General features: G+C 38.1%; 1 protein-coding gene across 2 annotated transcripts in view; it reads right to left on the reverse strand.

The window, feature by feature from the left end:
- MSRA (methionine sulfoxide reductase A) overlaps positions 1–27,230 on the reverse strand; it is a 283,999-nt gene that overhangs the window by 147,792 nt on the left and 108,977 nt on the right. The window contains exons 1-2 of one of the 2 annotated variants that reach the window (XM_030489865.1): positions 26,930–26,975; positions 24,048–24,116 (exon numbers count right to left, since the gene is read on the reverse strand). In XM_030489865.1, the coding sequence (XP_030345725.1) occupies positions 24,048–24,116; positions 26,930–26,960 (100 nt within the window). In that variant the 5' untranslated portion in view covers positions 26,961–26,975. Of the gene's footprint in view, positions 1–24,047; positions 24,117–26,929; positions 26,976–27,230 lie in introns of those variants that run through there. The other variant, XM_030489862.1, reaches the window with a different exon arrangement.

Raw genomic sequence — 27,230 nt, forward strand, 5'->3', positions numbered from 1 at the left:
TTGCATAAAGTACATATTGTTATGTCAAAATATGATCAATACTAAATCACTCATTTGCATACTGATATAGTCCATAGCGGAAGGAACACCCATAGCCAGCACATGATGGTGAAACATTTCCCAAGATTATGCATAGAGTAACTATACAGGGAAATACATTCTGCATTAGAGCACAACTCAAATAAAGCTTTATTTATGCTTCTGAATATTAACATATCACAGAGGACAAATCCTACAAGGGTTCAAAGGCCCAAACAAGAATTCTCATGCACATAAAAAAAAAGTTACTTAAAAGGCAATTCACTATTTGTACAGTATCATTTTTACTTTAGTTGATTAACAAGCTGTCAAAACACAGTAATTTGTATTAATGGCAAACCGTTATTTAATTTTCTTCTTTTGGGCATATGCAGTCTTTAAAGGTGGCAGTAATAATGCGTTAGATGATTTGCTATACAGAAGGAGAAATGCTTTAGTTTAACAATTTATGCACACAGATATTTGATGTTCAGACAAAATTTTGCTAGTCATTCAGCCACGTGGCCAGTTATCAAAGGACATCAGACTGTCAACAGGTGTAAATTAGCAAAACTCTCCTAGTAATAGGAATCAAGCACACTGCATAAAAGCCAGGGGAAGGAACAAACAAAACTAACATTCACAGTTCTCTGATGGCTTAAATAGTTTAGAGATGTTAGCTACAATTTGGAGGACTCTCTAAAGCTGAAACGTCATGTACGCTTGTATTGTTTAGCTTATCTCTGATATGGGTGATGTATTTTCTCTTTCAGTAATAACATACTTACTTTTATTATTCCCTTCCTAAAACATTTGGGGAAAAAAAAAAACAGGCGGTAAAAATAAGCCTAAAATATTAAATACACTTAGAAATCAATGATCCATGATGGGTTCTCTATTGATAACACTGCAGATATGAGGGGTTAAAAAATTAGAGAAATGTGCCTTCAAATACAACTAGAACAGAGCAGTCCCTTTTATCAACTATGATGTCTCACAAAGGCATATTTTTTCTTCTCTTTCAGAGATTAATTTCAAATTAAAGTTGTAATGCCCCAAAAATTATGGAAGTAATGACCCAGATTTCTCCTTCTAATTCAGGTGCTCAAGCAAGTCGCATAAATTAGGAACCTAGCCTGTTCCTGGAGGCCAAAGGAAGAGGCAGGCACGTCCTGAGGACAATTCAGCCCACAGAAGATACAAATTGCTGATCAAATTACAGTCATTCTCCTTTGACTACAGGGATAGCTACGGCTCTTAGACTTGGGTTCCTCAGCTAAACTAGGTTAGAGGCAAACTGCTGTAGGACCTCTCTTGAAATTCCCTCCCTATTTTGCAGAAAGAATAATCAAGAATTCTTATTTGAGACTTTTTTCAGGCACTCACACACCTGCCTAAAGGTGATTTAAACTAGATTGTATTTCTATACCTGATGTCACTATTTTATCTATCTATCTATCTCAATTAAGTCTGCGAAGTTCTCCAACAATTATGTCCCTAGATCTAGTCAACTGATATAGGGTGAGACAGTTTTTACACATCACTCTGCCTATGCTGCACAGTACAAATGGCAGCTGTGGTCCTGTCTTTGTCCATAACCAGAGAACATCAATAATCCTTGACGCTCAGGTTTTCTTCCCACACCTGTCAGAGCATGTATAAGGAGGACATTGGATGCCCATGTCTCATCCCAACAGTCAGATCACGGATGAGAGGGAGCCTAGAACAGTGAGCTGGGAAGTGCTCCTTGGTCTGTTGCAAAGACAGCCTTTGAACATGTACTTTAGACACAGCGCTTAAGTCTTTAACCAAATAATTGCTTATAAGTATGTTTTTATCCATGTTTCTCCTAGTTATGTGTAAAACTGCATGTGAACACAGGTATGTCTGCAAGTTCCTTGTAAAAATACCATGTGTATCCTGCCAAAACTCCGGTTGCAGTACATTTGAGCGATGTGAAGCATGTAGCCAAAACTCATTAACAATACTTTAGCACAGAGGATGTGCATATTCTTGCCCTTTTTACACTGAACAGGCATATGGTTAAAAGTTGAGAAGCAAACACAACCGTACACAGTTTGGGGTAAGAAGTCAATTCTCTGTTAAAATAAAACCTTTGAGCTTTATCATTTCCGTCTTCAGTTCTTTACTCCTCATCCCCAGCCTTAGAGATATAGCTAAATCTTGATTACATCTTTATACTACTTTATTTGTGAGGACATTTTGAAGGCATTACAGAATCTGACTGTGATGAAGAAACTCTTTGAAAAGTGCATCTGCTTTTGCTAAAGTCACGGAAAACATGATTTTTAAAAACCATGACTAGGATCATTGTTTAATTACGTGAAATGCCTATTGTATATTAAGTCTACCACAGGTCCCCCAAAAAGGTATTTCCATTCCATTGCAAGATAGTGAAAAGGTAGAAACACAGCTTTTCCATGGCTATCCAGTCTGCTCTAACAGACTTTGTTCCTTCTGATAATCATAATTTCTTCAACAGAAGAAAATTTTGTATTTAGGTATGCAATCCCAAAAGGAGGAGTCAGGATCCATTTAATACTGAGCTATCTTAAATTTAGATATTTAAATACACACAGTGCCCAGTTATACACACCAAGTTCTTCTTGGTGGTTTCATAATTCATTAGGTTCTTCTCTACTTCCCATGACAGCGTTCACCCAAATATGTCATAGAGAAAAAACAGGCACCTTTTGGATTTAGGTGGAGAGAAGAAGAGGGCATTTGAACTCACACAGAAGTGGGCAGACTTAAGACTACATTAGACTGCTTCCAAGGGTGCTTTTAATTAGTTTTATGGGTTGTTTGTTAGATCTTAAGTCTGTATCTGGACCTGTATGCAAAGTGCAGAAAATAAACTGTATAAGAGTGCTGTGCATCCTGAATATTACTCGGGAAGTTTGAGCTCCAGCTGCCTATAATCCCAGCTATGTCCACAGCAGGTGATGCTGAGACCTTGCAGAAAAGACACTGTAGCAAATTTATCAAACTAACATTGGCTGCACAAGCACGCTGAGAGGTGGTGAATGAGCTATTTCATTTACACCAAGGAACATTATAAACCCAAAATTTTTCCCACATGTTCCTATGCCCGTACCTGAATTCAAATGAGTAACCCAAAATTAAGGTTTGAGTTCAGATATAGGCCCAACTTCAAATACAAAATAGAAATGCTCATTCTTTTCATTTCAAGAATTTTAATGTTCAATAAATCCCTAACTGCACTGTCTGAAATTACTGATCATCAGGGTAGTGGTCTGATTCTCCTTGATCGATAACTGTTAATTAGGATTTCCTTATTGATAGCCCTCTCCACTAGGTTGATTTCACCTAGTGACCTATGTCCCCATCACAGTTTCTGTCACTTGTTCTTCTTCCAGTTTATGTCTGAATTCATTCTGCTTTCCTTCTTCTGAGAGACAGACATTTTATCCTCTTGGTGAACTATTCTCATCATTTCTTAAGTTTGCTGGCACCTTGCACAAAGAATAAATCCTCACATCCACAAGAACAGACAAAATTGAAATCTTTGTCATAATGAAACAACCTGCTAGTAAAGGGGTGTAATTTACAACAATACAATACTAAATCGCTTTCCACAATATTAATACATTCAGCAGCTGATGTTTGTTATTCTGCTAAAGTGGTGCCACGTTCTACAGAGAAATTGTCCTAGGGAGAGAAATATTAACAATAAAACCCCACATAATATTCTGGAGTTAAGACACATCAGCTCATAGAATGCCTGTTCTTCAGAGCACTGGATGCCTTAAGCCACATTTAACATGAACAATGATTACTAAAATAGGAAAATAATCTCAGTTCAAGACTTTGCATAGCCTTGTAGTACAAAAAAGTTTCCTTTCCCTGATTATTACTACTCTAGTAAGAAAACTATAGAAATACATAATTAAAATAATTCTATTAAATAATTAAATGAAACTCAAATGGAAAAAATAAACTAGTAAAAAACAGCCCGAAAAGAAACATAAAAGCAAAATAAGCCACCCATATTACAATTTGAAACTAGAAAACATGAATGTGATTTTAAACTATTCATGGAATGATTTGCATAATCCCCAGTACTGGTGAAGTGAGTGCAGCTTTAGAGTTAGATAGAGAGCTTCCAAAGGCATTCCTAAGAGAAAGAAAACAAAAAGGAAATACTGGGGAACGTACTCATGTTCCCAGGAAAAGTATTATTTGAACATAATGGGTATTGCAGAAGAGTGTTTAACCATTGAAGATATTTGTCACTTTTTAATTGCTAATTTGTAAAACAAAAACTATTCTTTTAGTAATGGGTTTTGACTGACTCTTAATTGGAATTTCAAAGGTATTTAAAGATTTTTTCTGTTTGAACTTCAAAACCAAACAGATTCAAACGGCAATCTTTAAACGTTCATTCATCCCTACAAATAATATTAATCATACAACCTGGGAATGCATGCTACTACTCCTATTCCTTTCTAGCAACCACAGCCATTTTCTCACACTATATTCTTTCTATATCCATACATATATGTATCTTCCAAGCAACTTTCTGTACACAGGCTTACACTCAGCCAAGGAACATTTGTTTCCATAGGCAACCCAGATCATTTGTATATTGGTAAAAATAGTTAGCACAAGCTGAAGTATTTTCCTAAAATAATGAAAGCAAAATGTTACTCTGATAAGAGAGATATGCATCCCATTGTTACAGATAATCTGTAATAATTCTGAAATACTCAGAAATAAACCAAGCAGAATTGAACCCCAGGTGTTTACGTTCTAGTGAGATGAATAGCTTTAAAGATTATATTAACCGTATTGACTAGGTCTCCATTGACTGAAACAGGAGCTCATTCATCCAGGGATTAATTTATTTGCCTAAATAGAGACATCCAGGGTCATTTGAGATGCCTCAGAATATATAAGACATCTATCTACACAAGGCGTCGACATAAATGACAGAGGACTTGAGACACATGCCTTTCTTGAAAGACATCCTGAGGCCAGGCAAAATGCTTCTGGACATCTCCAATGTACCTGTTTGCATATTTTAAGTCAAGAGAATCAAGTCCATAACCCGTACGCAGACATTACACAAACCCGAAAGTCTCTGAAACTGTGGTTAAATCAAATCTCCCAGAATACTGTGATTTCTGTCTGAAAGTTGCCTATTTCTCCTCCACAACTATAAAAAAGAGCCTAGCATGACTAGCTCAGTTGTAGAAATCTATTCTACAACTAGCATCTAGCATAAGCTAGACGAATCCTAAGCCAAATTACTAACTACGAAGTTACTTACCCTCATAATAATGTTCATAGCTTGTAATGTTGCTAGATTCTTTATATTGTGTACTATATCCAATAGCCATGACACAGAACCAAAAATAAAAGACTGGAAAGCTTGTTTGAAAATGCTGCAATGTTCAAGATGTTTTCTCCACTTCTACAAGAAACAGCATGATCCTGCAAAGGTGACCTTTACTTGCCTTGGTTCTGATCCCCTTCTCCAATCGCTGTTCCTATCATATCTTTGAGTCACACTTGCTTCCCATGCAGGTTCCCTGATGTTCCATTATGCATTTGCATCAGAAGGGTATTCCTGACCCAAACTAAAACCTCACAAGATGTACCCATTCTGTCCTAATTAATGCCTAGTAAGTTGTGAGCTCCATAGTTGATGAAGGAGGCTGATGCTTCAGGGACTCTTTGCTTTCCAGTTAAAGAAACTCATTGCAGGTGTATTGTTTTTATACACTGTCTATTTTTCATATTTTCTCTAAACATATACATGTATATGGTATTTTCCTTTGCACAGCATTTTTGTTAATGCCTTTGTCCTTTACCTTTGTGGTATATCCTTCTCTGCTGGGCATCAGGTGCACACACAACCTGACTTCTGCCTGACTACCCAATGACCTATTGCTCCTGCCAGCTTTATTTACTAGCACTCTCCCTCCCCGCAGTCCAGCAGGACATCCAGAAGACTCTTTTTGTCATATTCTGAAGTATGAATGCATTATTTCATTCGCATGCCAAGTCTTTTCTGGCCCACTGCCTGCAATCCCTACACCCACACTTCAAGGCATTTTTCCATGCAGCAGATTAAGAAGCTCTTTCAATGCCAGGTTCATAGCAAAGCTTTACTGCAGAAGATGAACTGCAAAGGATATGGATCCTGCTCCTCCTTCTGTTAACAGGATTTTAGCATGTATGATTCCACTAAGTAGGGGAAAATGTCAGTTTTAAATATATACTCAGAAAAATAAAACGTGCCGGTGTGCTGAGAACAAAGAGCAACGTGCCCTGGAAACCTCTTCCCTAACCCCAGATCAGAGTAAGTAGCAGGACAGGATCTTTCTAAAGCTCAGGAGCAGAGTAGACAGAGGAGACTGGCTCTTGTGCCAGCTTATGTTCTGAAACCCTGGAAGCAATGATTCTGCCAGCTGCTCAAACGCTACAGTAGCCAGCCAAAAGTAGCTGGGGGCACAGCCTGCTCCTATACATTGAAGCAGTAAAGGACAGCCAACAGTACATCCCACCGGCCTACCTCAATGTGTTTTTCTCGAGCCAGCATCTCTCTGGGAGCTGAAGACACAGCTGCCAGTAGCCCCACTTCTCTTGGCCAGTATAGGACTTGGCCCAAATTTTGAATACGATTGATTTAGTTACCTCTATAAAATCTGGAGAAGGAAATGCTCAGCTGCTTTGAACTGAAATGATTTTTTCCCCCAGTTGGAAGGAATAGAGTGAACCTCAGCAAGTTATATACCTATATAATAATGCTTATTTCATACATTTCCGCCAAATACTGAGTGTGATTGGCATTTTTCTCTTTTAAAAAAACTGTGTGGAGCAGTTGGTACAGCTGACTGATTGAAGTCAGTCCAAGTACTGCTATTTCTAAGTACTGAGCCAAAGAGATATTTATGCTGTGTGCTCTGAAGCTGTGGGGACCATTAATTTTTAGTACTTCACAGGTTGAAGTGGGTACCTTGGCTTCCCTGTGAAAGGTCAGGACGAGACCTTGGTAGGCACCATTGTGTTCTCTCCTGCAAGGAGATGATGGGCAAGCAGGTGGCAAGAAAGTTGTAATGGGACCCAGACAAACACCCAGTTTGGACAATCAGGAGAACAGGACGTCTTCAAAACCCAGGAGAATATCCAGCCTGTGCCTAGTCCATACACAGCGGTTGTATGCCTGGTTACAATAGTTCTTCTTGAATTTTATATAAATTATAATAGCACCAGACTTCCAGAAAATTAAATTTTGGTCTCTGCACGGAAATACACCAGTCTCTTTGGATTCACTGTTATTGTGGACAGAAATCCGAATCTGGATTGTAAGAACTGGATCTTAAAATCACACGTAAAGTAAGTGAATACAGCTTTGTTGAAAACTTTCATTCTGCCTGTGCACTTATACAACAGTTAATAAGGGCCTGAAAGTCTAAAATGATCAAAGCTATGTCCTCATAGGCACCAAGATGAAAATACAGCATGAAATTACCCCAGAGTCTTTGTTCTGAATTTTTTCAAATTCTTGTTGAGAATCTGGAAAGAAATCCAGATTCAGACTGAAATGCAGTATCATCTTTTACATAACACTGCAATATGTAGGCCGCTTTGGTGAGCCATCTGGATGCACATAGGATTAATGTTATCAATCAAGATTTCAAGTAAAATTGTATTATTGATGTCTTTAGGGGTTTAACATGTAGCAACCAGAGAATATTTGAGCAATCACAGAATATTTGAGAAAAACAATCAAGTAAGAAATAGTCGGGAGGAATATTAAAAAAAAAAAAAAAACAAACTGAAATGGAGAAGAAGCTCAGTTGAAAGAAATAAAACTCCTGATGACAGATGGCATTAAGCGGATGATCTTCCTAGATAAGCGTTGGCTCTAATGCTACAACAGGGTTGATAAATATGTTGAACAGCTTGCCTGGGGCAAGTCAAACAAAGCCCTCGGCAAGAAATTTAAAATGCAGTTTGCCTAACAGAGCAACTAAAGAGGAATTTCTTGGCTCACCATTTTGCCAAGATGCGTTCTGTTCACACTGCATGAATTCCCAGAGAAACTGTTGAGTTTGCTTCTTTTTCCATAGGCGAAGCAGAAGCCTCATGTTCATTCAAATTACCAAATGCCCAGGCAATTCATTTATGCCTGTATGGTAGCTGCCGACATTCAAAATGCGTGTGGGCACATGTTTGTGTATGTAGGTATGTTTGTATAAAATCTGCACAACAGATTAGAATTATTGTAAAAGGAAAAGCAGACTATCATAATAGAAAAGGAATATTTTACTGTCAAGAGAAAAACTGCCATGTTTTCAGCACGGAAAATATGCATAACATGTCATAAGTACAAGTATGACTTTTGAAAATCCCTCTGAGACAACAGCACTCAAACTGGGAAAAGCAATAGAGAGATAGAAAATGAGTCTTGAAATGTGTTTATTCAATCCGTTGTAAAAGCATGTTACAAGTTATAAATAATACAAAATCAACAGGATTTAAATAAATCTGAAGCCAATATCAAGAATGTTAATAAGGCACAAACCACAGTTGCTCTAAACTTCACAGTCACAGTATGAGAGGTTTCAAACATTCCCATTTAAATGCAATTTTGATCTTAACCAGCAGAGAGCAGGGATATACACAAGTCAGTGTATTAAAATACTTTTAAAGATGGCCTTATTCACTGCCTCAGTATTCTTTCCCCACCCAATAAGCAGGAATATTTAAACCAATTTTATCCTAAACATCCAGAAAAATATTCTCTGGTGAGGCCACATAAGAAAATTCCCTTTTTTCACCAAAATCCTCTGTTGGAAAACATCTTGCCTCTGATTCCCAGAAACTGAAAGATATGGCCCACTCAAAAAATTAATTTATGCTGATCTGAAAGGTCATCACACACTAGAAGGAGAAGAGGTAAAAGCAGCAGAGGCCAAGCTTCCTGATCTGTGAGAGATGCACCAGAATGCCTGGTAGCCGTGATACACTCCTCTACCCAGGAGAGGTGGGACGACGACTGTGCAACATAACTGTGAGCTACACCTGAACCATTCAGAGGTTCATCTTGAGTGTCAATAACGAGAATTAACACTGTGAATCACTCCTAAAAGTGACTAGGAAGAGAAGCAGACCTTGCGAGAGTGACGAAAGCCAACCACTTCTCCAGCTCTGCCTTTTTCCGTCGTCTTGGGGAACATGCTTTATTCCTAATCACTGTTCTGTATCTATTTGTTCCGCATTAATCACACTCAGCATTTTCTTAATTAGGAGAGAAAGGTTAAAAGGAGTTGGAAGATGTGCAGGGTTCATTAGCCCCAAATACACACATACAATTCACAGGCTTTACTTCCCACCCCCAAAATGACACCAGTGTGGGAATATGCCAAACGAGGAAGCCTGGCAGCAAGACATCTGGATCTGGGGACCATGTTTTCTGCCTCCTCAAGAAAGCAAATACTTACATAGTAATTCACACATATTTGTCTCCTTTCATCCAAAAACATCAAAGCTTTTTGCACACAATAATTAAGCCTCACATGAACCATAATTTATGAATTATTACCTTTAAGTATGCCACAACTGAGGTATGAGTGGTCCCAAAGCAAAGCCAAGAATCCCTTTTGGAAAAATACCACAGGATTCCAACTAACAGGTCTTTGTTTAAAATCCCTCTTTTACATGCTATGACTATTGGGTGATAGAAACACAATTTGATAAAACAAGGTATTTTCTAACTTTTTCCATATCTTAGTTGGTTTGTATTCTTCAGTAAAACTTTGCATAGATAAAATGTAGCAACTTCATTTTATTTGTCTTCTGTCGGTGGAATATAGCTGCAATACAGTAACATGGAAAATAAGACAAAAATAACTGCTTCCAAAAATACAGAAAATATAGTGGAACATTGTGATTGCTTTAACATGTTGAGCCAGATCTACCAACTGGTGATCTTGATATTTGTTAGGTTGAGGATAGAACCAGTCAAGATCAGGCATGGGACAGAAAGATTTAACGATAAATATTCATCCAAAAAAAAGATCAATGTCTTACTCTTGAAGACTTACATCTTATGAAAGTTTATTTTGTTCTTTGATAGTTTCATTCATGAAATTGAACTAATTCTGTTTACTTGGCATTGTCTAAGTCATTGATTCCATTATATCTACACAGGTGCAGAACCAGGAAAATCGAGATTAGAAGGAGGCTTCGGGACTGCAAGCCTGAATGCAGACTGTAAAAGATTTACTGTCTAAGGCTGGTTCCTATCATTAGTGGTATTTCTATTTTCAAAACCACAGCACATAAAAGCCTTCATCAGAGATTTGAATTCCACTCTTCTGGATTTGAGGTACAAATACAGAGCAAAACAGCAACTGCCCCAAAAGATTAGTTTTCTATTTACAGGACCATTCATATGGATACTTCCATAAACATGAATGAGAACTGTCACAAATTGTACAATTCAGGACTTGGAAACCAATAAACACATGTTTTCTTTCATGTCTGGGGATTTGGGAATGCAACTGTGTGAATGCTCGTGGCTGAGATCAATTGGGCATCAGTTTCCATGCACAACTGAATCACATACAAAGCAATATTGCATCAAAAATGGATATCACCTGCAGAAAAGAAGTGCTTTCCATGAAGTAAGAACAATCAGTTCTCAAATGCAAAATATTTGGACTAAAATTGTATGTCTTTCATATCTAATCAATGAAACAGGAGTCTTAAGAGGTACTTCAGGGACCTGATGTTTCTTGGACACAAAGATAATGACTGAACCGTCCCAAGGACACAGAAAGAAATGTCAGTGTTTATGGTCAAACTTCTGTCTCCTTTAACTATTTACTCTTTTTAATTTCTCTTACAAAATAAACTATTGGATCACTGAAACATGATGAGTATTAATAAAAGCATCAGAAGCTCTTTCCATACTTCTGAAGCATCCAAAAATGGAACCAAATCTTAATCTGAATGAACTCACTGGAATGTCCATGGATACAGTCAATAAAGAATAAATTATGCCAGCTTGTGCACAGACAAATTCAGTCTAGCCACTTTTCCATCTCCTTTGAAGAAGAGAATAGTTTCTTAGTATATTACCTTTCAAAAGTCTGTTACGCATAAGAAGAACTTCTGGTACAGTAATATGTGAAAGGGATTGAGATAGAGCTACATAGTCCTATCATCAACCTGATTATTTGCTTCATCACAAAGCATCACATCTTTAGTTCAGTCATTAATTTGAGGCTTTCAAATCATTTTGTGATCTTCCTTTGCTCTAAGCATTCCAACACTATGCAGAGATTCATTTTAGATCATCCTCGGTCATTTGACACACTTTAGTGCTCTGCTACTCAAGTTAGAACTTGATGTACACATAAAATAAGAGATGTCATCAGGTCTGTGTAATCCATTTGATTCTCTTGAAACTGTATCTTTCATATAAATTCATCTCTGCAATAATAGAGAAGCCTTATTCTCATCTTGTGAAAATCTCTCTAATCTCTCAGCAACCTTAGGGAGCCTGAAATATACAGAAGCAAAACAAAATATATTCTGCTATTATAAAAGCAAAGCACCACATTTTGTTACCAGCAAAATAAAAATCACTTTCAGGGCTATGCTGCAGAAAATAGTAACTTGTTTACAAAGTTTGTTTACTGCAAGGAATAGAAATCTTGGCTTTTCTTTCCTTTTTCGATAACTATTGCTAAGTTAAATTATTGTTAAATTAACTGCCATAGACACATTCAGAAAAAGCAATCTTGTATTACTTATTTCACATATAACCTTAGATTTTAGACAACAATAGAAAGCTGTAGGCACCCTGACGATTATTTAAATTTATAATCTATAATTGCTCAGGAGCAAAAACTAATTACATTCAAATAACAACCCAATTCAACAAGCAGCCCTTTAGTCCTCCTTTCCCCAGCTCCAAAGAAACATACCCTTAACCCTTTTCCAATAAAAGCCCAAACTAATAAAAGTCTTCTAAGTCTACCTAGAAGATCATTAAAATTCATCTATTTTGAACCACAGCTGTCCTTAATGAAAATATAGAATTTCCAAGAGTTATTTTCTCATCTGTTTGTAGCCAAAAAAATGATGGTATGTTCTCACTTGCAAAAGAGAGTAACTTTCCTATTCACCCCACAAAAAAGACAATTACACAAGAAAATACCAGAGAAGATTGTTACAGAAAAACTAATTTATATCCAGAGGGACAGGTAGAGGCCAAATAGATATGTGGTTAGTCATTTACCAGTTATGCAGTACTTGACATGCACTTATTGCCAAAAAATGCAGTATGCCACTGCTGAAAATAAAGGAACTATAATAAATGCTGAGGTAGCGTCTGCGCTGCCTTGAGGGTTCAGCAAAGGAATTGCCATTACGCATAGCAAAGTCCATGACCTACTCACTCTCCAACCCTGTGCTTTTCTTAGACATCCTCTAAACATCCTGTGCATTCTGGCAGCAGTTGTCAGAATACTAAGCCAGAGGGAATCATGAGGCATACAGCCTCTGGCTGTTTTAAGGGCTGTAGTAGCGTGCTCTTTCTTGAATAAATAGCCTCTCTAACCTTGAAGCAGGCTTTTGGGAGACCCTCATAATATGCGACAGACACATACACTGTCATTTGTTAAAGGAGCACCATGGCAGCAGCCACCTAAGGTGGAAATTTCCATCTTTACCATGAAGTCAGATGTGGCTGCTGTATAGCAACTCTTTGAACAAGCAAAGATAACACTTATTTTTGTATGCGGCAGAATTTTTATCTTTCTTCAAAGATTTTGAATCAGCAGTAATTTTTTTTTTTTTTAGCAATGCAGTATGTATTGCTTCCGACTACTGCATTTCAGAATAATGCAATACTCAGAAGCGATACACAACAGACAAGCCTGAAATGCAACAGAGTGAACACTGAAGTGAATAATAAATTAGCTTATACAATCCATGGCCAGAGCTCCTTGTACGCATGTATTCTGGATACCCATAGCTATCCAACCAGGCCTGGATAACTCAGGTACCACAGTCATAGACAGAGCTGTGCTGCCCCAGGGTGGAAGCAGTAAGAGGTCCCTCTGTGCTATGTCTTCAGGCTACTGGCTCCCCAAGCAAAGAGGCATAGACATCTCTCATATCCATGCCAAGCTAGAAATGTATCAAGAGAGAGCTGTTGCCTATTTTACAGCATCCACTGTGCAATCAGTCATTTTGCCTCCTTTGGGGCTGGAGCTTTTTTCTACATATGACTTCAAAGCAGGTTAGGTGTGATTACTAGAATGCATGCCAAGTTTGCAACACTTGCCCAAAACTTGTCCAGCAGAAAAAGATTCACATGCATCTTTAATTTACTATTTCTCATTACAAATCTTTCTCAACAGGGAACTAATGACAGTTGTGGCTTGCATTTGCATGGTTTTCAACACCATTTTTAACAATCACAGAATCATGGAATGGTTTGGGTTTGCCATGGGCAGGGGCACCTTCCACTAGACCAGGTTGCTCCAAGCCCCGTCCAACCTGGCCTTGAACACTGCCAGGGATGGGGCAGCCACAGCTTCTCTGGGCAACCTGTGCCAGGGCCTCACCACCCTCACAGGGAAGAACTTCTTTTTTAATCTAAATCTCCTGTCAGTTTAAATCCATTCCCCTTTGTCCTATCCCTACATGGCCTTGTCAAAAGTCCTTCTCCAGCTTTCTTGTAGACCCCTTGCTTTCTCCACAGGAAGCTAATGACAGCTCCAACACGCATTTGCATGGTTTTCAACAACTACTGTATTTTGAAATTATCACACAGGTTCTAGCTATGTGACTCCCCACAGTTTTAACTAATCAATAATAGAAAAGCAGTGATATAAGGGTGATATATATACATGATATATGTGACCTATGACATAGAGTGTATGGAATAATAGGCAACCATGTCACAGTTGACAACAGGAGGCACTCAGGGAAGAATAAGATAAGGACAAACACAAACTCTATTTGCCAGTACTACAGTCCTAGACTCTGACTTTTGCAGGATTTCCTGAGGCTGCTGTGATTTGAATAACTCTCAGTGGATCTCTCTTCCAGCTATTTCTCCTGGCCCCATTTCAACCCAAGAAACCTTCTGTATGCAGAAAATCCTCTGGCAAGGAGATCAACAGTCTTTTATCTTATTCCAGTTCTTCTGATTTATTTGGAAACTGGCTCCCACTTGTATCCTTTCTTCTGGCCCTTATTTTTACACAGGGAGATATTCTGCAAAATCAATTCCCTATTTCATTCCTTGTGCTTATCATTATTCTGTAGACTTCTCTTACAGTCCAGTGAGTTATCTCTTTTTCACACTAAATAGTCCTAGTGTACCCTGTTTTAACTTGCACAGAAGATGCTCCATACTTCTGATCACCCTTTTTGCCCCCCTGAACCTTTTCTCAGTTCTGTTAGATCTCTTCTCACCTTAGTGTTGCAGAAAAACATACAGTATTCCCTACATAGAAAACCATGGGTTTATACACAGGCACAATGATAATTTCTGTTTTATTTTCTTTTCTGTTCCAATTTCCAACAACAGGCACTGACAGGGAAAGGAACTGCATGCTTAGGCATCAGTTAAAATCCCTATATTACCCTCCTCCTAAAACTGTAGAAGAAGGGAGTCTGGAGGCAAAATACGACTGATGGAGTTATCAGTGAAGTGTCTTAGACTCACAGCAGGCTGCAGCCAGGGAGAATGCAACTGACTGAGTTCTGAGATACTCTTACAGCCTCAGGTTGCAAACAATATAGCACTTCTGTAAGCTCCAGCACATGCTCCAAAACATTTTGGATCCACAGAGTACCTTGAATTCTTGGGAAATTATTTGTATAGAGTCAGTAAGTCTGTTAAAGCAACAAAATCCCCACAAGGTTACAAACATCTTTGCTTTACACTTAGGTTTGGTCTGAGGCACCGTAAAGCATAAATAATTGTAGCCTGGAACAAACAACTGGAGGGGACCAAGAGCAGTACTAAAAATGGGGCAATATTTTACTGAAGATTTAAAAAGATCAAGTATATACCTGCCTTATAAAAATATAAATTTGGGCTCTGCCACATGCACCAAGGAATTGGTGACCTATTCTAAAGTCTGTTGATGAAAGCAAAAAGAGAAGATACAGAATACATTGTCCAGCAAGAGGAAAACTGTATAAACCCATATTATTATACGCAGTTATCTTTATCTTAAGGTAAACTACTAGAACAAGTCGAAGTCAGGAGTACTTATGAATTCTTCACAGATGCTAAATTCTCATCCTGTAGTCAGCTTCGGTTGGCTGAATGTGTGTGTATCACAGGTGGCTCATGACCTGGCTTCATTTATTCATGCAACACTGCTGTTCCCTGTTTTCAGGATGTACTGTGGCATGAGATCTAGGAAACTTAAGAAAAGCTAAAGTTCTGAGATGGGAAACATAGTCAACAACCTTGTTGTTCCATTTACCATGCAAAACACATTTTGCCTATGGCTCTAAGACATAATTAGTGTTTTGTGTATGTGTGCATACATATTTTCTCAATTTAGGGTTTTGTTTCAAAGCAGTGTCAGTCCGTTAAGAGTGGTGCTTCTGTAGCATGAGACCAAGGGTGGGGGCTGCATGCACTGCGGCATGACATGAGGCCTGCTAAGAAAATACTGGGGGATCGTATAGAGCAGAAGGAGTGAAACTTCACTGCTTCACAGTGTGACTAGAAGGAGTGGTACCCAGAAGGAACTATTCCCAGAACCACAAGCAGATTTCATTTCAAAGGGAACAGATTGATTCTCTGCAGAAGAAAGCCAGGGAACAAAGTAGTGACCCCGGTGTGAATTTCTGTAGCAGACTAGAAATAACCACTACAGCCACGCAGCACACTACACAAGAGACCATGGTTTGAAGAGAGACGATGCTAGTACCAAAAGTCCCTCTACATGTTAAAAACATGCCCAGATCTTTAATGCAGCAGCACAGTAAAACAATCTTGGGTTTACTGGCATCCAGAAAACAAAACAATTGATAATCTCTTTATCTACCACAGGGATAAATGCCATCACACCTGATGAGCCTGAGTATAACCATTTAGATGTTTAAAGCCCTATGTTTGTCTTCTCTTGACTTATCAGGCGCATTCCAGTGAATAACACTGAGTTACTCCCATCCTGCTGTGCAGTTGGACTGTGTATTACTGTCAAGGTTTGTCTGGAACCTTGAGTCATATTGCGCTGGTATAAATCAAGAGACAAAAGAGCGATACAGCACACAAAAGAGTGATACAGATGACAACATTCAACTGCATCAGACTTTCCATCCCAGAAGAAGGAGTCAATAAAAGCTGGGTGACCATTAGCATGAGTCTGCAGCGAGGCTCTGTGTCATACCTTTGGATACACAGGAAGGCACCTTGCCCTTTCTGCAACTACACGTCTTTAGATAGTGTACCTAATTACAAATACATTTCAGCATTTCACTCAAGTTATATCCTTGTGACTTGAATGTGTGACTGCTACTACATAATTCATAACATGATTCTCAATAATTTTCAGTCAAGGTTCAAGCAGAAATGTGTCACACTAGGATTATATTATTTATGAGCATAATGTTGGATTTAAGCCAATGACACACCAATAAATTTTATCTCAAAGCCTGACATATCGCATGCTGTTTTCCCTGGCTCACAAACAAATAACTACGGCTGTTTCAAAATTACTTACAGTTCAACTCAAATCAGAATTTTTTTGTGATTAGTTCTTATCTTACTTGAAAAAATGATCGCATTATTTCTTTCTTGTAGATGCTGAAGTGTACTTTTTCCTGCATTTCCAAAGCGTGTCCTGCACAGAAAGCAAAGTCAGGTGGTATTCTAGAAGAAAAATAATCTGGAACAAAACACTGTCTGGCCCTCTTAAAGGCTGGAGTTTTCACTCTCTTCTAAAGGCAAAAGATTTGTGTGTATCTCCCAGAGACACAGAGAGACTGTACTAGCCAGCATAGACTGACATTGAAAATAATCTAATAATGTGGGCATTGCCCTAAATAGAAGGGTAAATAATGTACCTGGCATATACTGGGACGTTGTGGGATTCTGTAAGAAATACTGTAGAAGCAGTTCTTCCCAGCTAACCTCAGGTGCTTGAAATAGGGATCTCTACAGTGTGCTTCAGCATGAAGACTTGAACAACTACACTGAGATGGCTACAAATAGGTGTTCACATCTGACAAAGAGTGTCCAAGCTCCCACTGCAGTCAGTGGGGATCCAGGGTTTGGTACTGATGCATAAATGAAGGCATCTGGTGTCATCTGAGATGCCTTATGCATCCTTATGCAGCAGTTCTGCATGGGGCTGGCATAAGAGTGGCACATATGACAAAAGGTAGACGTGTCCTTGGAAGCTGGAGATCAAGGAAGATTACACATACATATTACACTTACATTTATCTGCAGATGGAAGCCCTAAACACCAGTATCTACTATCATTTGGGATATCCTACATAAACCTACCTGGCTTTCATCTTCCAGTTCAGAAGAGTATGGATCTCCTATAAGACTTGTATCACCCTTGCAAGCCCCCTGTGGACATCTGGAATGCCCTCCAAGGACACCTCCAATGGCATAAAACATTTGCAACACATTTATGCAAACGAATCAATTCCCCCTAGTCTAAGCTAGTTGTTTAGACAGCGTTTGACAGAAGAAGGCACCTACAGAGGGTGATTTATTCCTTTCTGTGACAGCTGCTATGAACTGACCTCCGAATGTGTTTTCTCTGACTAAGAAGAAGTTCCTGAAGACCACTTTAGATTACATACCTAAAATCTATTGAGATTAATTCCAGCTGGAGGAGTTGAAAGGACCAATGAGATCAATATAAAGATTCTGGTTGACTCCCCCCAGATTCAGGAGTGTTTCTGAGCAAGGATATTAAAAGTAGATGAAGATTTTTGTATCTTCAATTTTAAGCAAGATATTTAATTATATATTTTTTTGAGATCACCAATAACATCATCATGTGAGAAAAAACTCTGAAAAGGAAAATCACTCTAAATTATCCCAGACTGAATAATGCAATAATAAGTAATCCATATTTTTTAATATAGGACCCTATTTGCTCAGTCTCACATCCCCAGTTGTAATATTGTCAGTCTGTGACAGCAGTCTTGTAAAGATAAATCCATTAGGATCTGTAAGATGCACTGAGAACACTTTGTGAATGTCACAGTATGTCTAAAATTATCAAAACAACACAATTTTATCCCTCCAAAAACGTCCTTATATGTTTTTTTTTTCTCTGCCGTTGTAACTACTGACAATTAGCATCACATTTTTCATGGCCGAATAGAATAAGTCATCACAGTTCTGTATGTTTTATGCTATGTCATCATGCCCTGTGCTTTATTAACAGGAAGCAAAGGATAAATGCTGATGGTAAATGTGTATGTGTATATATCCCAGCACATAAACACACACATACACACATATATCTCCTGCAAAGCAGCATAAATCTGATGAGGGCAGCCTCTAGTCATTAACAGGATAATTTACTTCTATTTCAAACTTAAACCAACTCAGAATGATGCCAAGCATATGTTCATCCTAGTCATTGATATATCCCTATTTATCTTTGGCAAGAAATTACTTCTCTGCAAGGCTTTTGCATTGCTAAAGTAATCTAGGTGCTCTAGTTGGCTTTTTGCACAGAAATTAAAACGTATGTTAGAGACATTGGAGATCACTGAGCCTTATCCCCAAAAAATTATCCAAGAAAATTAACTCAGTCTCTTCTACTAATTTCAGTGGGAAAGTCTCCAAAACATAATTAAACGGCTGTTTTAAGGTGAACGATGTTGCCTGAAAAGCTGCAATCTGATTTACTTTTAAAAACCTCCAAATCTTTACTAATGCGCAATACCCCCTCTAAATGGAAATCCACACAAGGCTAAATTCTTCATTACCTCAAGAAAGCTAAATTAACATAAGCAAGTCCCTGATGGAGAAGGACAGATATTGTGTTTGAAGGCCACATTACTTTTGTTTTCAGAAGAAAAAAGAAAGAGATGTGGATCCTTTGAAATAAAAGAATGTTATGAAGGGTTGTGCTGATCAAGGACAGTTTTCACTTTGCATTAGGGATATTTTATCATCCTTTATTAGTATTTATAAATGTCAGAAAATGTCCTTGGCAAAGACCAAGCAGACCATAGCATTTTGTATTTATCTGGGTCTGTCTTGCTCTGCAATTGGCCATATGCACAACCACAAAGTTGATGCACAATGTTATCAGATCAGATCACCAGCATCTAATGCATAATGCCTGTGATATGCTATAGGACAAGAGAAATCGAATATCAAGATTTTTTATTTTTAAAAGGCCCCAGAATTATATCTATTTCTGTGTTTATCACCTTATTTTACAACAGGCTTAGGGGAAAATTTTCAGTTCAGGCCTTCCCTGGTTAGACTTTGTATATATATATATATATGTATATATATATATATGAGTTGCCTGGCAATTGCTTAGAGCTGACATACCCCCTGAGTAGCAAACCAGACCATCATACTTCAGGCAAGATTACAAGGAAGAAGATGTCATAGCATCCTTATAGCACTGTTTTCTATAAGGATGAACCAGGAACAGATAGCAGGGGCAGGGAACTGGGTTGTGTTTCAGTTCTCTGGAAGAAGCAAAAAAAAGACCCTGTCTGTAAGTCATTATCTGGAAGATAAAAAAACAAGGATATATTTATTTAATAATGTAAAGGTAAGATCTGGACCAAGTGTTCAAGACCAGGTGGGACAGGACTTTGAGCAACCTGTTCTAGTGGAAGGTGTTCCAACCCACGGCAGGGGAGTTGGAACTAGATGATCTTTAAGGTGCCTTCCATCCCAAACCATTCTGATTCTATGATTTGGTTCAAGGACAGAGCAGCAAATCCCTTTTTGTTATGCAATGTCTTCACAGGTTCATTTTTCTCATTCCAGAACTGCAGAAAGTTCATTGTCCATTTTTATACCACCCTGTGAACATAGACCAGCATTAACGCTTTAGTGCTTTATAAATCCAGCCAATTAGCACACTTCCTTCATTTCTCCAATATGTTTAAAGAAAATTAACATGAGAAACATGAATCCTTGTGAAAGATACGCCCTCTGGCTCTCAGTTCTTCTGCAACATGATCCTTGCAACATCTGGTAGTATTGCTGTAGATGTTTCTCCTACAATTTGGATCACAGCACACACACCTGTTTCAACATCATGATGTCTTACATTCTCTTTAGATACTAGATATAATATCTCTGACATGGTTTAAAATTTTCTTCCTTTTGGTTTAAAGTTTTCTTCCCTTTCTTTGAGCAACAGAGAAAAATTGTTCTATTTTTACTGTCTATAAAAAAGGTATTTCTCTTTGGGTCCAAACTTTGTTTCCTGTGATTTCCTTTTCCTGGTGTAGAGAGCTTATCATAAAAACATAGTAACTGAAAACTCAATTGGACCAGGACTTCCTAACACACTTCCTTATCTGACATGGCCAGCAGTAGCTGTTTCAGGAATGAGTAAAAGGAACTAGAGTGATCCATTCTGAAACGCATCATCCCTCTTTCACCTGAAATTATTTTCTTTTAGTTGAAAATTTGCCCTGATCAAGTCTTTATTTGAAAGAGTTGAACCATCCAAGAGCAGATCTTGTTTGAGGAGCTCAGCTTTCCAATCACATAAGCTACACAGGTCTTGCGTGGTGCCGCAATGCAGAGACAACTGAACACAACACGTGCAACGGTTGAGAAACCTTTGGCTCTGCTGGGACTAATTGGGCAATCTTGGTGTAATCCTGTTGTAGATTTCAAATAACCTTTAGAAGCAGTGGGAACTGTGGGAGTGCACAGGCTACACCTGAATCTCAATAGGACATAATAACTCAGGCAAAGTACAACAATAATATGTCTCTATAGAGTTACTATAGAGAACATGCTGCTGTCTAGTAAGTGCAGAGCAGAACTGCCAACTCAGAAACGTCTGTAATTAGGTCTTACCAGTTACTTAACATACTACTTTTATCTATATTTTGTTTACATAAAGAAACCAATTATCCCATCTCTGGCCAGTATATCTCAAGCAAATACAACACAATTTAGTCCTGTATTTAAAAAGTGGTATAATTACATATCTGAACTACAGCCAGATTTTACTACAGGTAAGTAAAAGCCCTTCTATGAACACACCATACACACAACACTTCCTCTTAGAGAAATAAGGTAGCATATAAAGCACAGTGAATTTATAAGAAGTGCTCTGGGAGTCTTCCAATAGCAGTAGTTGATAAGAAAAATATGCATTTAAAGGTATGAAATACTGACCAGAAATATTTCTTAGCAAAATACATCAGTGTGTTTAAATGTGTTTGAAATATGCAAGCAATTACAATGGACATACTAGTTTATTGAATGCTGTACATGTTCTGCAGCTTTGAAGCATTTCTTTTCATTTTTTATACCTCTATCCAAAAGTTGATATTAGACCCTAAATTGCTTCTTTTCAAAACATTATCAACCCCCCAATGTATGTTTAGGTTTTGACTTTCAGTTAGGTTTTTGGTCAAAATCAGTCACTACAGGCAAAGTACTTGTAATTGAAAATATCTATGGCCAAAAAAAATACAAGAAAGCTTTATGGACAGGCATTTGTTGTATGGTTTCTACTTTACCAGCCCTAAACACATAACATCTAGGGTTTCACGTTTCAGTCACTGAACTTGGGAACACACCCCCCTCTTTACTTCAAGGGACACAATGATTCTTGATAGAGCATTCTACCATGTCTCCGGTGAGGCTGTGAGGAGTGCCTGTGTGCCTCCCATGCTCTTAGTGCTTCAATATTAGCTGGAAACTGAATTAAGAGGTCGCTGGGTGGCTAGCATTAAAAGATTTCCATTAAAGAGTCACCCCCCACCCTTGAAATCCAGCTTTTTCACCACTGTAGAAACAAGGGTGCATTTCTTTACTCTAATGAACAATAGGTGTATGTTAGGCAGCTGAATGATCCTAAACAGACAACTGGAGAATCTCAAGATCATTTTAATAGCCTTTTGAAAACTACGAGCTTCTGTTATACGTGGGAAACCTGCAAGAACAATGACCCATGTGCATTCACCTGTACCTTGATCAAAACAAAAAGTCCTATCATAAAGTAAATAATGCAGCATCAGTAAAAGAATCTTGAAGGAAGTTTTGCAGAAGATGAGGCTATGTAATGCAATCTAACTGCATTTTGCAAGCAGGTAAAAGGATTAGTGTTTACAACCCCGCATTACATTTTATGCTCTTACTTTTAGTGCTGAACCTAAAACTATCCAAGCAGTAGGTAAATTCACAGCAAGTAGGCTATATCTACAAAACCATATGGTTATTTACCATCGTTTAGCTTTCGTAGATCTTTTAAAGGAAAAGGGATTACTTCTTAGTAACTACTGCTGTTCAAGACTTGTCCCTGTGTAAGCCCAATTAGAGGATTAAAGGGTGTTTCTGGAAAAGAAGTGTGAGAAGCCGTCTCTTGCTAAGGTGAAGTCAGAAAGCCTACTAGCTCAGACTAGCTCAGTTTCTTCCTCCTATCTTACGGAGTCCTAAATACAAAGAACTTGCTGTTAACAGGAGTATACATGGACAGGATGAGTAACAGTCTGAGAAGAAGAATTACTAACAGATAATTGTTTTCTTCAAGTGCTTCCTTTCATTCCCATCCACACAGGGCCAGCAAATGCTGCCCCCTTGGAGGTAGCAACAGTGAACTGTAGCTCCATTTTTCCATACCACATATCAGAACAGGATGCCAATGCCAACAAATGACAACAATTATCATCAGAGTCATGTTTGTATACTATTATATTTCAGGTCTAATGGTAAACCTAAGAACATGTAGGTTTTCCATTTATTCGCAGCACAGATGGCAGCAGCATGAGTTTTCACCACCTAGCCCAACATTTGCAATCACAGTCTTGTGGAAAACCTAGGGCAATTTAAAAATTATTAAAGTTACCAAGCTTGATATGAATATAATAGAGTTCCTCAAGAATGATTCAAAGTAGGCTGTTTAATAAGATTTTGTGCTCTTCCAATAAAATTCCGTAGGTAGGATATTACTTTCTATGAAATTTTACAAATCATGTACAATTAACTGTGATATAATCAACAGAGGCACTCACACCAATACCCACCACAAGCACTGGAAAACTGATCTGACCATCCCACAGGAGATAAAGGAGGACCTTTACAAAATTTTAAACAGTGAAGACTTCATCAATATGAGTTTGTATCAGAATTCTCTGACCCTGCCTGCTCTAAGAAATTCCAAGAAGAATCTCTAAATACATCTTGACCTTAAAACCTAAAAAGTAACATACAATAATTTTCTATTAGCTGCAAAAAATTTATCAAACTGTCTCTTATCCCACCATTCCAAGAATTCTTTTCTGTTTCAAAAACCCACAGACAAGGGGATACTGGCAGAAAGACAATAGTGGATTAGGGGAACTCTGAAGAGAACTTGAAGAAATCATGACCATAACTGAAGGGTGTCATCCACAAACCCCTTCTCCTCTTCAACCATGGTAACTACAGAAACATTTACAAAAGTTAACACTCACTATGCTTTTTTTGCAGTCATCAATTGAAAACATAATTTTTGGAGTAATAACTGATCTTACTGGAATTATCATACATAAAAAGCTACTGTTTGGGAATTTTTATGGAACAAAATATGGGTTTAAATCTTCTGTTTGTTTAACTAAGAAAAATACTTTTAGTATACCTCTTTTGGGGCATGAACCTCTCAAAATGATCAGTGGCTTTAGCTGATTGTAGTGATTATAAAATGGCAATAGCAGCCCAGATTCTAAAACTCTCAGGACTCAGGCTGAAATTAAGAAATTTGGCATGCAGTTACATTATACAGCTTAGAGCTTTTATTTTAAAACTGATGTCTTACCAAATAAAGCCATCTGTGTTCCCTCTGGGAAAGGTTCTACTGTTCTGTTTCCATTGACATGATGTTTATCTAGAAGGAGAAAAAAAGTAAAAATGTAACAGAATATACACTTTGCATAAACCAACTGGTTTTTTTCTTACAGTTCTATTGAAACCTGAAGTTTGATTTATAATAGCCAACCTGTACAATTCACTATAGTGTGAATAGTGGATAGTGAGAAACACAGACAACACCTTACCCCCACCTCCCATTTTCCCAGGCTCATCTTCACTCCATTCCTGACTGACCTGCAGGCTCACAGGGCTGTTTCTCACACTTTCCATAAGTTTCCATAAGTGTTTCTCACACTGCTGTGCCATGTTTTGCCCTTTCTTACATATATTTTGCCAGAACCGACTGTACCCAGCTGTGCCTGACACAGGGCAACCCCAGCCCCTTCCTCACAGAGGCCACGCCTGCAACCCTCCCGCTACCAAAACCTGGACATTTACACCCAATACAACACGCAATCTGTTCACTAAAATGAATATTTAACCAACACACTGTAATGCCATATCCACTCATGACAGTTTGTTCTTTACAGCAGTCACTCCTCAGACTGTTTTAACATTGTTAAATAACTGCCGCCATTGAAAACCATTGTAACAGATCAAACATAACTGCTCTTCCATTAACCAATACTTAAGGAAGAAGGGGAGAAGAGCACAAAATGCAAAACAAAACCCATCCTGCAATAATCCTTAGTGACTTGGAGTCAGCAGCCCCAGCACCTTCTCTGCAATGGAGATGTTTTCCACACAGGACACTTCCTCTATGCTTTGGACAGGTTTCTTCCATTTTTCTTTGAAAACTTGAGGCATGACACAAAATTAGCAAAACTTCACCTGCTGTTTTCATGGAAACTGAAAAGTTGTTCCATTTGAAGTTTAATTTAGTTAAACAGTCACTTTCTCACCACTGTGGCTAGCCACTCTCAGGTGAAATACCATTTTTTCTACAGAGCAGCTAGGCTATGGGAAATCTTCTGGTCTGGGGAAGCAGACGGATAAGCTATAGCTATCATGAGCCGGGGCTTAAGACTAAGTTATATATCCTTGCACAAGTATACAGGATGACATAAGACAGAACACCTATACAAAGCATTGCATAAAATCCAAATCAAGAATGAGACTTCAGTCTTATGGAATACAAGGCTTACAGGGAAGTGCAATATTCTGGCATTGCTGGTGCTCGCAGGGGTTATTTCTATGCAATAAAGTCGCAGAAGCCTGGGTTTACTCCCTCCGTGACAAGATGGCTCCCAAGGGCTAGAAGCTGCTCAGTTTCCAAACTAAATAATATACTCTTCACATCCCAATGCACTTCTTTTTCATCCCAGTGTACTTTCCTCAGCATAAAGAAAATGTGATAATATAGGCTTATCACTATTGTATAATCAGGGTTGTGTATATAACCTAGAAGGGTTGTATTTATAACCTGGAAAAGAGCTCTACAACCTCCAAGTAAAATAAAATATACAGATGCACAACAGAATATTTCCAATCCTTTTCACTGGCATGCCCACATTCATTTCTTGATCTACTAAGATTTATTTCAACAATTGCAGAAAGAAAATTGCCTGAACTCAAAATACAGGTTTCTGTACACAAAATACTTTCCAGGGAGAAAAGCAAGAGACTTTCTCAGCATGTGCATTATTTTACTTCCTGTTGCACAGAACCTGGTGAGGAATAAACCAGGTCAAATTAAGAACATGGGATTGCCTTGTGAGTTCTCTGAAAGCAATATTTTTCATTAGCAGGGAGGTATAGCACAGTACTAAACCCAGCTGGCACCAAACATTTATCAACAGTCAATGAGAAAGGAAAATCAGGGTTATCTGCCATTGGAGCAGTAAGTGCCATGAAGTCAATTGTTTGCATTTGGGAAGATTGAATGTCCACACCTCACAAGCCAAGAGAGGGGCTTTAGGAAGGAAATTGTTGGGAGGTTCCAGAGTTGGAGTAATATGACCAGTGCCATACAAGGTTTCAACCTCATTAGCTATAGCTTGCATTACTAACATGATCTACAGCCATCTAAGATGAGTGAACAGTCAGAAAAATTATGAAACATCATGCAAGATCAAATCAACTAACCCTGCCCTAGTTCAGATAGCTGCCTTCATTTAAAGAATGAATGACATATACGATGTATGAAGTAGTTATCATTTCAAATGGTGAGGCTTTCAATATATTAAAATTAAACTTTTAGAGGTGAGACAGGATTGAATGAAAGTAATATTTTCAGAGTTCTCAAGTTGTCTTCCAATGCCTTTATACTTTTGTTTCAAAGATCACAGCCAGATAAAATAATTCATTTTCTTGTCATTCATACTTTGTTTTACCATTTTTCTAGTATTCCCTGTCCCCTGCCTAGATACACTAAATAGCAAAAAAAGGACTTTCACAAAACTTACGTTCAACCTTAGGACGAAAGTGTCAACACATAAGTATAAAGAGTGTCTAAACAACTGCAATATTCAAAGAACATTGAGGTTTGGGGCTTTTTACTGAACAGCTTTTCTTGTGAAATCATAAGCTTTAATTCTCACATACTAATTGGATTGAGTAGCCCCAGAAAATCAGAAATACTTTAGTCGCATGGAATTAGAAAAAAATTAGGAGGACTTTCCCTGTAACTTGCCAACAGAAATAGTAAATTACTTTTCTAAGCTCATCATCATTCCAGAGGCAAGGGCTTACAATAAATAAGATATAACCTGATGTTAGAGAGACATGGAAAGATTATCAGGGAACACTGATAAAAGAACTGTAAGAAATTAACTTCAGCTTCCTACTTGTGAAAGCAACACATTTCACCCTAATACTGTCAATACTTACATGTCAATCCTTCAGTGGAACACAAGAGCATTCAGCCACTTGGAAACTGGGAGAACATGGATGTCTTTATGCATTTTCTTAATCTTCTTGATCCTCAGGGTTTCAACAGAAAGCCAATTGGTAAGGAATAATTTTTTATTTCTGTTTTACTGATATTCAAGCTGGCAGCATTTTCAGGAATGTAAATTCACAAACAAACAACAGGGGACTTCCTCTGAAAACTGCCGAATGTTGCTCCATCCTCAACTGCAAAAGCTCTCTACCATTTTTCAAACTAAGCCTGAGAGATACCTGCAACATA

This window comes from Strigops habroptila, chromosome 6, assembly GCF_004027225.2.
Source record: "Strigops habroptila isolate Jane chromosome 6, bStrHab1.2.pri, whole genome shotgun sequence".
Taxonomy (NCBI): Eukaryota; Metazoa; Chordata; class Aves; order Psittaciformes; family Psittacidae; genus Strigops; species Strigops habroptila.